The sequence below is a fragment of the Ictalurus furcatus genome, chromosome 8 (assembly GCF_023375685.1).
Source record: "Ictalurus furcatus strain D&B chromosome 8, Billie_1.0, whole genome shotgun sequence".
Classification (NCBI taxonomy): domain Eukaryota; kingdom Metazoa; phylum Chordata; class Actinopteri; order Siluriformes; family Ictaluridae; genus Ictalurus; species Ictalurus furcatus.
Genome location: NC_071262.1, coordinates 29,295,302 through 29,306,975, shown reverse-complemented (window position 1 = coordinate 29,306,975; position 11,674 = coordinate 29,295,302). Strand labels below are relative to the sequence as shown.

Sequence of the window (11,674 nt, the reverse complement as noted above, 5' to 3'; positions counted from 1 at the left end):
GGATAATAACTTTTTTTTATTAAAGTATTGTCTTTTTAAAAAATTAAGAATCAAGTGTCGGGTGGATGATTTTTTTTTTAATTATTATTATTATCAAATATTTACTTATTTATTTATTTATTTATTCATTTGAACCTTTAAATATTTTTAGAAATAAATTGAAACATTGGCTTGATGAATAGAGAATCTTTTTTTATTTCCTTTTTTTATGTCTATGTATACACACACACACACACACACACACACACACACACACACACACACACACACACACACACACATATAATTTTGATTAATTTAACAGACATTGATTGATAGTAAAACCTGTGACCTGTGAATAACAAAATAAATAAATGAAGAATAAAATGATTAAAGGTGGAAACAAAAGTGATGGTTGTTTAGGGTTTTGTCTCTCTGCGGTTGCGGCTCTGAGCGTCGGGGTGGGCGGGGCTTGACGCGTTCTCGTCGCTTGCGGGCGGGGCTTTGACTGGAGTGGCGTCGCGCGCGTCTAACGGCAGCTCGCGCTCCATTCGCGTCGAGAGCTCTGATTGGCTCTTGATGGCGCGAGCGGGGACAAAACTCCGAAGAGCCGCGCGCTCGAGCCTCAGTAGCGCCGCGAGCTCTCAGTCAACGGGGAACAGAGCAGCGGCCAAAATAACCGGACTAACATCATCATCATCATCATCTTCATCACCAGATATTAACGCCTGGATTTCTTTATTTCACTCTGTGGATTATGATTTTTTTTTATTCTTATCTTAACCTAAAAAATATATATTTTTGAACTGTTTGATATCAGAGGAATGTGCGCTCGTGCAAAATCAAAACATCCACGTCGAGTGTGAAGCCAAAGCTTTAATAATTGATTTAGTATTTTTATTTATTTTCTTCTTGTTGTTGTTTGTGATGTGAGACGCTTACACCGGAACAACGGACAACATGATTTTCAGGCTCTGAAGGAGAAGAAAAGAAAAAAAAAAAAAAAAAAAAAAAAAAAAAGAAACAGGGACATCACTCCGGTTTGTTCCGTGATGACTGCTGCTGTGTTGCGCGCGGCTCTGCGGGGGTAATTTTTATACCCCCAAACCCCCCGCCCCCTTACAAGTTCTCCATATTTTATATTTTTTAACATTTATATTTGTATTTTTGTATTTATTCCTGCGGATAAATTAAGCAGACATGGAGATGCTACTACTTTGGCTCGCGCTGTGTCTGGCGCACAGGGTCGCCTCTCAGATTCGTTACTCGGTACCGGAGGAGACGGAACGTGGCACGTTCGTGGGCAACATCGCCGAGGACTTGGGACTGGACCTGACCAAACTGGCCTCCCGCCGCTTTCAGACGGCACCGGGCTCACGCGGGAGCCCGTACCTGGACGTGAACGTGGAGAACGGCGCGCTGTTGGTGCGAGAGCGCATTGACCGGGAGCGCGTGTGTAAGCAGAGCGCGTCCTGTGTCCTGCACCTGGAGGTGTTCTTGGAGGATCCTCTTGAGCTCTTCCGAGTGGAAGTCGAGGTGACGGACGTGAATGACAACGCGCCCAGCTTCCCGGAGAGCGACGTCACGGTGGAGATCAGCGAGAGCGCCACGCCCGGGACGCGTTTCCCGCTGGAAGCAGCCTTCGACCCGGACGTGGGCAGCAACGGGCTGAGGACTTACGAGATCACAGCAAATGGTCACTTCGCACTGGACGTGCAGACGCAAACGGACGGAAACAAGTTCGCAGAGCTGGTGCTTGAGAAGCCTTTGGACAGAGAGCAGCAGGCGGTGCACCGCTACGTGCTCACGGCTGTGGACGGCGGGCAACCGGCGCGCACGGGCACAGCGCTCTTGGTGGTGCGCGTTCTCGACTCAAACGACAACGTGCCAACGTTCGACCGGGCCGTGTACTCGGCGAGCCTGGCCGAGAACGCGCCCGCGGGCACGCTGGTGATCCAGCTCAACGCCACCGACTCAGACGAGGGCTCAAACGGCGAGGTGGTTTACTCATTCGGCAGTCACGTGTCGAGCCGCGCGCGCGAGTTGTTTGACGTGGACGCGCGCACGGGCCGCATCGAAGTGCGCGGCGAGGTCGACTTTGAGGAAAGCAGCCTCTATCAGCTCTATGTGCAGGCCAAGGACATGGGGCCGAACGCCGTGCCCGCGCACTGCAAGGTGCTCGTAAAAGTCACGGATGTCAACGATAACGCACCGGAGATCGCCTTCAGCACCGTGACTGAGTCTGTGAGCGAGAGCGCGGCACCGGGCACCGTGATCGCGCTGCTCAGCGTCACCGACAAGGACTCTGGAGATAACGGGCGAACGCGCGTAGAAATCCTTGGCGACGTGCCGTTCAGGCTCAAGTCAGAGTTTGGGAACTACTATACGGTGGTCACAGACGGCCCGCTGGACCGCGAGGTCGCCGAGGCGTACACCGTGACAGTGACGGCGCGTGATGGAGGCGCGCCGCCGCTCACCTCGAGCAAGTCCGTAGAGGTGCGCGTCTCGGACGAGAATGACAACGCGCCCACGTTCTCGCAGCTCGTGTACGACGTGCACGTCACGGAGAACAACGTGCCCGGGGCTTACATTTACGCCGTGAGCGCACGGGATCCAGACGCCGGCGATAACTCCAGGGTCACCTACTCCGTCTTGGATCGCGAGATCCTGGGCATGTCTGTGCTCACGTATGTGTCCGTGAACCCAGAAAACGGCTACCTTTACGCGCTGCGCTCATTCGACTATGAGCAGCTCAAAGAGTTTAGCTTCACGGTAGAGGCGCGGGACGCAGGGAGCCCCGAGCTGCACTCAAACGCGACTGTGCACGTGGTGGTAGTGGATCAAAATGACAACGCACCGACTGTGATCGCGCCTCTGGGCAAAAACGGGACAGCCAGAGAGCCTTTGCCACGCTCAGCCGAACCGGGCTACCTGGTCACACGTATAGTCGCGACAGACGCAGATGACGGTGAGAACGCGCGTCTTTCCTACAGCATCCAGCGCGGGAACGAAGACGGATTGTTCCGCATGGATTGGCGCACGGGAGAGTTGCGCACGGCTCGTAGAGTGTCTGCAGCCAAACGGGACGCGCAGCAGCACCAACAGAGACGCCTTTACGAGCTGCTCGTGGAAGTGCGCGATCACGGCCAGCCGCCGCTCTCGTGCAGCGCCGTAGTTCAGGTCGCGTTAGTGGACGGTCTTCCGGCGGCGGCCTCAGCGGAGGGACGCGGAGGAGGCGGAGAGCGTGAGCGCGGTGGCGCGGCCCGAGCCAAAGACGCGAGCCTTGACCTCACCCTCATTCTGATCGTCGCCCTCGGCTCGGTGTCGTTTGTTTTCCTGCTCGCCATGATCGCCCTCGCCGTGCGCTGCCGCAAAGACAAGAAGCTGAACGTGTACGCGGGCTGCAACGCGTCCTGCTGCTTCTGCTGCGGGAGACAGGCCCGATCATCCCGCGGTGTCAGCAGCGGCAACGGCGGCAGCAAGAAGAAACAGAAGAAGCAGAAGAAACTCAGCAAGTCAGACATCATGCTGGTGCAGAGCGCCAACTCGGCAGATGTGAGCGCGCACGCCGGAGTTGGCTGTGGAGTCGGGAGCGCGCAGGTGCCCGTTGAAGAGTCCGGAAGCTTCGGTTCGCTTCGACGCGGTCAGAATTACTGCTATCAGGTCTGCCTCACTCCCGAGTCCGCCAACACCGACCTGCTCTTCCTGAAGGCATGCGGAGCGGGAGCGAGCCGTGCGGCCCCGGACACCGAGCACAGCCCACGAGGAGGGATACACACCACATACACGGAGCAACAACAACCGGACATCATCTCTAACGGGAGCCTTCTCTCCAGCGAGGTAATCAAAATCAACTTTATTATCACGACTTACACAGCCTTTTCATACTTCTCAACTAGAACAACAATTCAAAACATCCACCGCAGGCATCACGAGCGTTCCACAGGCCCAGTAAAGCAAATGAAGACTGTAGGAATTTCATTAACACTATAAAAGTTCAACTGAAGTGTTAATTCAGCACTGTAAAAGCTAATGCGACTCTGTAGGTGGTTAATGAACACTTTCTGAATTTATTCCCACAGAACTTTAGTTTAGTCAAAGTTCCTCCAAGACTTGAGTCACTTATTAAACACCCTATGAGACAAACGAACACTAGGAATCCTTTCAGTCTAACCACTGTTTTCAGAAAAGATCAGTTTTAGAAAGAAACCTTCCATGCACCGCCGCCGTTTCCTGTTTACAGTAACGTGGATTTCACAAACCAGTAAGAATCAGCCATTTTCCTTGTTATCCAGCATGACTTCCCTATTAGTTCGATTTGCCCAACAATATTAATAATAATCATACATATGCCCTGTTAAGTCTTTTAAAAATGGCTCCCAGTGGTGCCAAAATAATGAACTTGAATGGGGGGGGAAACAAACAAACAAACAAACAAAACAGGGTTGCGCGTTCGTTTTTGGCGTATTCGGACACGTAAAAGCGGTGTGAGTGAGAAATAAGACTCGAGGAGGTTTCCACGCACAACCTGAATATGACATCTGATATCATACGTATTTATTTTTCGGTAAAATAATACCGAGGATGTTATAAAGTCATGCTTGGTGTCTTTTCTTTTCTATTTTTTTTTTTTTTTTGTATTATCTTTTCGAGGTCTGAATTAATCCGGTTAATGAGCTGTGGTTCAACTGCTAATGGTCTTGCATATGGGTTTAATGAGAGAAAAGAAAAGGAAATAAAATAAATAAATAAATAAAAACGTTTACATCCACCAACACAAATTGCAAATGCGGTGGTCTGGGCAGAAACCACACGGACGCGTGAAAGCCATTTGTTCCGCTATGAGTCTGTTCCCAGTGTATGTCAGTGTGTAAGGACTTCCTTACACACTTAATAACATCTCTCTCTCTCTCTCTCTCTCTCTCACACACACACACACCCACACACACACACACACATATAGTATTATAGATGCCAGTCACGGTGCTGCGGAGGTTCACAGGAACAAAGATGTGTCTATAAGCGAGCTGCGCTGAATATGTGAATAAGACACGTTCCTGGTGCTCAGGAGAGCTGGGAATCAAATCACGGCATGTTATAATCATTGCGATTATCATTCATATGATTATTATTGCTATTCTAGACATCACAGCCATCATTACGGCGCTGAATTCTCTGATACGATGTTCTCTGTGAGGAATATACGGATGACACGGTGTCTCCATCCACCATTCGCGTCATGTCGCGTTTTCACCAACGGAAATCTTGTTCTTTTCCAGACGAAGCACCAGCGTGCCGAGCTCAGTTACCTGGTGGACAGGCCGAGGCGTGTGAACAGGTAAGGATCACCTTCACACCCGAAAGGACGTCACCAAAACGGTGTCTGTTCATCCTTTACGTTCTGGTTTTAGTTCTATTTCATTTTCAAGCAGATGGGAATTCTGATCCTCAGGGAGCGGTTTATCCGGCGAATCCCGAGTGTCTACCGGGAATACTGGGAATGAGGCGGGAATGCATATCCGATATGGGCAGTTTAGTGTAGCGAAAACGCTCGGCGTGTTTGGAAGTGGGAGGGTTAGGGTTAGGGTTAGCCGGAGTCACGCTCAGGATCGAAGCGGTGGCCCTGTAGCCGTGAGGCGATAAGTCCCAGCTGAACCACACACCGTTAAGAGTTTTAGTAGAAAAGGATCGGGACTGATGTTTCTTTGTCTGAATCAAATGAATGAGAAAATGGCTCAGTGACGGAAGGTTTTAAATTCTGACCGTGATCACGATGAGACGCAGGTGAAATTGCGTAGAAAAGAAAATATCATCGCTATCAGTCTACTTGACGTTTCTTGAAATCGCAGTGATCAGAAAATGAAAGAATTCCCATTTGTTTGTGTCTCATGTTCTGATTCGTGTTTTGTTTTACAAAGTTAAACTTGTACACAGGGTTAAAAAAAAATACTTTTCTTTTCCTTTTCATTTCCTTTCTTTTCTTTCCTCTCCTTTCTTTCCTTTTCTTTCCTCTCCTTTCCTTTCTTTCCTTTCCTTTCCTTTTCTTTCCTTACTCTCCTTTCATTTCCTTTTCTTTCTTTCCTTTCCTTTCCTTACCTTTTCTTTAATTTCCTTACCTTTACACTCATTTTCTCTCCTTTCTTTTCCTTTCCTTTCTTTTTCTTTCATTTCCTTTTCTTTCCTTTCATTTCCTTTCCTCCCCTTTCCTTTTCTTTCCTTTCCTCTCCCTTCCTTTCCTCCCCTTTCCTTTCCTTTCCTTTCCTTTCCTTTCCTCCCCTTTCCTTTCCTCTCCTTTCCTTTCCTTTCCTCCCCTTTCCTCCCCTTTTCTTTCCTTTCCTCTCCTTTACTCTCCTTTCCTTTCCTTTCCTCCCCTTTCCTTTCCTTTCCTTTCCTTTCCTCCCCTTACCTCCCCTTTCCTCTCCTCTCCTTTCCTCTCCTCGCCTTTCCTTTCCTCCCCTTTCCTTTCCTTTCCTCTCCTTTCCTTTCTTTTCTTCCCTTTCCTTTCATTTCGTCTCCTTTCCTTTTCTGTTTTATTGTCTTTTCTGTATATATTTCCTTTGGATTTATGACCAGTCATCAGTTAACAATGCCACCAGCCCTTCCCTAAAGTACCACACGTTCCCGTTGAGCTCAAACCAAAAGAAATCCTTTGACCCTGGAAATGTCCAAGTTTTCTGGTGATAAAGCTTCCGTGCTTCATGAGTCCCACCGCGCTTAGTGTCTCCTCTTTCCTCTTCTTCCAGTTCGGCCTTCCAGGAGGCGGACATCGTGAGCTCCAAAGACAGTGGACACGGAGACAGCGAGCAGGGAGACAGCGATCATGACGCCACGCATCGCGGGCACTCCTCCGGTCAGTCCTGCCGAGATTGTCTCATTTTCGAGCTGTTTTATTCCACAGCACCGTGCTGCGTCCTTAACGCCGCGGTTAACGTTTGACCGGCTGCTAAAATACTTCATATTAATCTGTATTATTAAAGGTGCTATTTTTATGCTGTGGCTAATTATCACAGTTAGTAACAGGATGCTGCAGTATGTGCGACAGGACACTTTGTGTGTGTGTGTGTGTGTGTGTGTGTGTGTGTGTGTGTGTGTTAGAGCTGAACAAGGAAGAGTTTGATATAAAGAGCCATTATCTCTTCTCCCTACTACACAGGGCATGAAATAACTGCTTGTGCTCTTTACTGCATCCTTAATCTGGGGTTGGGTTTTGTGTTTGGATGTAAGGTGGTTGACTGTGGGAGGTATTAGTTGTAGAGAGGTATTTACAGTAGATGTTTGTGTGTTATTTATGTGTTATATGAATGTCGGGGGTACTGTGATGTGTTTGGGGATGTATTCTTGGTGATATTTGGACCAAAGTGTTTTTTTTTTTATTTGCTTTTGGGAAGCTTTCAGATGTTTGTTTTGGGTGGAATTTGAATTTGGTGGTTATTCCGATGAGTTCTGGGGTGTCAGTGTTGATTGGTATTTTGATGTAGATTTTTTTTTTTTTTGCTTTTAGGTGGAATTTGTTTGTGGGTGGGATTTTGGTGAGTTGTTTGTTTTTGGGTGGGATTTTGATATAGGAAGTCTTTTGGGTATATAAAAATATAAGTGTGTTTTTGGTGGTATTCGGATGTAGGTTGTTGTTTGTTTGTGTGTTTGTTTGTTTGTTTTGCTTTTTCAGTGGTATTTGGTTGTATGGACTCTTTGGATTTGGAGAGTAATTTAGTGTGTTTGTATGGTTAATTTTGGGTGGTATTTTTGGTGTTGGGGTGTTTTTTTGGTATTTGGATTTAGGTGGTTGTTTTGGGGTGTTGTTTGAATGTAAGAGGTGTTTGTTTCTGGGTGGTATTTTTGGTGTTGGGGTGTTTTTTTGGTATTTGGATTTAGGTGGTTGTTTTGGGGTGTTTGAATGTAAGAGGTGTTTGTTTCTGGGTGGTATTTTTGGTGTTGGGGTGTTTTTTTTGGTATTTGAATTTAGGTGGTTGTTTGAATGTAAGAGGTGTTTGTTTCTGGGTGGTATTTTTGGTGTTGGGGTGTTTTTTTGGTATTTGGATTTAGGTGGTTGTTTTGGGGTGTTGTTTGAATGTAAGAGGTGGTTGTTTCTGGGTGGTATTTTTGGTATCGGGGTGTTTTTTTGGTATTTGGATTTAGGTGGTTGTTTGAATGTAAGAGGTGTTTGTTTCTGGGTGGTATTTTTGGTATTGGGGTGTTGTTTTGGTATTTGGATTTAGGTGGTTGTTTTGGGGTGTTGTCTGAATGTAAGAGGTGTTTGTTTCTGGGTGGTATTTTTGGTGTTGGGGTGTTTTTTTTGGTATTTGGATTTAGGTGGTTGTTTGAATGTAAGAGGTGTTTGTTTCTGGGTGGTATTTTTGGTGTTGGGGTGTTTTTTTTTGGTATTTGCATATAGGTGGTTGTTTGAATGTAAGAGGTGTTTGTTTCTGGGTGGTATTTTTGGTGTTGGGGTGTTTTTTTGGCATTTGGATTTAGGTGGTTGTTTTGTGGTGTTGTTTGAATGTAAGAGGTGTTTGTTTTGGGGTGGTATTTGGATGTACAGGGTGTTTGTTTGGAGCTGAGGGAACCCTTAAAAGCTCTATAAACCCTAGAACCTTACAACAGATGATTTTTGATTTTCAGAAAAAAAAAGGTTACCAGTAGAGGACATGTAGAAAGATAGACCATTCTAAGAACGCCTGAGAAGACCTTTTCTTTACGACAATAAAGTGGTGTTTGTTGTGACTGGATGTCATTTATCTAGGTAAATGTGTATAGATGTAGCCAAGTGTTTGTTTAGGATATAGTAGTAGTTGTTGTTGTTTGTGGGTATTTGAATATGTGGTGTTTAGATGTACACTGTAAATGGAAGTATGCATGTACTGTATGTATTGGATGTATTTGTATATACAGTACATGTAGGGTATTTGTTGTTGGAGCAGTTGGGTGTTGGAGGTATTTCTGTATGAGGTGTTTGTCGTTACAGTATAAATGGATGTATGTAGGTATTGGAGGTATTTGTATATGTGGTGATTGTTGTCAGAGTATTTGTGTACATATGTGTATTCGAATATGAAGTGTCCGGAAGTATGGTGGAAATGGGTGTATCTGGGTGTTTGGTGTTGGATTATAAGTGTTTGGATGTACAGTGGAAACGGATGTGTATGGGTGTTGTAGGTGATGTAGAGAGTGTTCAGATACGTAAAGATGTATATTGGGGTATTTGTATGAGGTGTTTGAAAGTATAGTGGAAATGGATGGATGTGGGTGGTGGAGGTATTTGTATGGGGTGTTTGTTGGTGCAGTGTTTAGGTGTAGAAGGTGCGTACGGGAGGTTTGTTTTTGGAGCGTAGTGTGTCTAGATGGTGTTTGGATTTATGGTATAAATGGATGTGTGTGGACATTGTTGGGACGTAAGCGGTGTTTAGATGTATATTGGGGTATTTGTATGAGGTGTTTGAAAGTACAGTGGATATAAATGGATGTGGGCGGTGGAGTATAAGTGTTTGGATGTATGGTTGGGATGTAAGTGGTGTTTAGATGTAGAAACTGGGGTATTTGTATGAGGTGTTTGAAAGTACAGTGGAAATAAATGGATGTGGGTGGTGGAGTATAAGTGTTTGGATGTATGGTTGGGATGTAAGTGGTGTTTAGATGTATATTGGGGTATTTGTATGAGGTGTTTGAAAGTACAGTGGATATAAATGGATGTGGGCGGTGGAGTATAAGTGTTTGGATGTATGGTTGGGATGTAAGTGGTGTTTAGATGTAGAAACTGGGGTATTTGAATATGAAGTGTTTGGATATACAGTGGATGCTGGGGGAATTTGTATATGGGATGATTGTTGTTTTAGTATTTGCCTGCAAATATGTTTTGATGTATAATATTAGTTCTAGGTGGTTGTTGTAGGACGTGTTTGAGAGTTCTGAGTATTTATTGTGTACACAATGTATTAGAACGTATTAGGAGCGTTTAAAAAGTGCGTGGAACAACCACTGGACAGGGAGTTCTACATGTTAAAAAAAAAAAAAAACATCGACATAGATTGTGTTAGTGAGGTGTTTAGGCCACCATGAGTTCTCAGAACAGCTTAATTGCTTCTTCATTGCAGTTGCTCCATCAAGTCTTCGATTCTACATCTTACTGGAAGTGTACTGACGCGATGAAGAGTGTTTTTCCCAAAGGTATTCCTTCAGGTGGTGTTCTGACGGTGGTGGTGGTGGTGGAGAACACTAACGTGTTGGTCCGTAATAAACACATCAAGCTGCAAATACAGACAGGGGTATTTGTGCTACACCCTGATTGGATAAGAGCAGCGTTTTGGAAGGATGGTCCAGAAAAGTCCGGATATTTAGCGCTCGTCGGCATGTTAGCTCGTCGACATTCCGAGCGAACGCAGACGCTATCTGTCGTCACCTCGTGCTCGTGGGAAACATGTTCTGGAACAATAGCCCCTAATCCTTCGCGGTATAATCCTGTTGTTTGTAAATACTTCTCTATAATGAAGTTCTGCCGTAGCGTGACCTTCAGTCGTTCACTGGCCACTCGAGAGACGCGAGGGAATTTAGATCAGGCCGGCGGTCTGCCATGCACTGTGTGGGAACACGACCAAATAGGCTGCGCAGCAAACAAACGAGCAATTCATTGACTACTCACTCCCCTCGTCCCCTCCTCTCCTCGGCCCACATTCTGCTGTCCTGCGCTATTCACCCTGAATCCCAAATGGCTGCTTGCTCCCTACTTATATGCACTATATAGGGTGTGATCTAACAGCCTGTATAGCGTCCAACATGGAACCATCTGCGACCTAGCTCTATATTTACAGCCTAGGGTGCGAATTAATGGATTTTGCACCCTACGTAGTGCACCATATGTTCAGTATGGACGTTCACTACATCACAGCTAGTGCACTACATTTATAGCAATAAATGTCTTCTTACAGTATATTACAGTATACAAAGGATTTAATGTACTACTTTAAAAAATTTGTTATAGCGATATATAGTGACACTTTCTTATAGTGATATAGTGCACTATACATCCACTAGTCCACTATATAGGGTATGTGATAAAACTATTTTAACCTCCTGCGGTGTTAATAGACCGTGTAGTCTATTAACCAGTCATCTGGGTTCCTCTCGATACAAGCGCACAATGCTTGGGAGAAATTAAGCAATAATATCTTTTCCAGACTATTGAGTGCACTAAATATCCATTTGAGACCCAGTTCTCTTTTTTTTTTCCAATAAAGGTGCGCCACATGGGGCATGAAATAATAACGTTTTTCATCCTATTTAGGGCGCTTCATGTCGAACAGGGCGCCTTTTGGGATGTAGCTCTCTATTTCCTATGTAAGTGCATGATATACGGTGTGGGATAATGTCTTTCGCACACTGCAAAGTGTACTATGTCTCTATTAAGGGAGCAAGTGCGCTATGTAGAGTGTAGTATAGCAGGCTTTTCACCCTATGTAGTGTACATCATGTCAAACGAGGCGCCATTTTAGGACTCATCTCTCTGTGTTATATATATATATATATATATATATATATATATATATATATGTGTGTGTGTGTGTGTGTGTGTGTGTGTATACAACATATATACAACATCGGCAGATATGATATACACTCAGACGTATTACACATGTTTATTTATACATTAGATTATATTCTATAATAATAGTAATAATAATAATAATAATAATAATAATAATAA

At 45.2% G+C, this 11,674-nt stretch overlaps 1 protein-coding gene across 2 annotated transcripts in view; it reads left to right on the top strand.

Annotated features, from left to right (window-relative positions):
- The first annotated feature begins 239 nt into the window (after positions 1–239).
- pcdh10b (protocadherin 10b) overlaps positions 240–11,674 on the top strand; it is a 25,653-nt gene continuing 14,218 nt past the window's right edge. For both annotated transcript variants that reach the window (XM_053631922.1, XM_053631921.1), the window contains exons 1-3: positions 240–3,819; positions 5,259–5,317; positions 6,723–6,829. In XM_053631922.1, the coding sequence (XP_053487897.1) occupies positions 1,180–3,819; positions 5,259–5,317; positions 6,723–6,829 (2,806 nt within the window). In that variant the 5' untranslated portion in view covers positions 240–1,179. The remainder of the gene's footprint in view (positions 3,820–5,258; positions 5,318–6,722; positions 6,830–11,674) is intronic.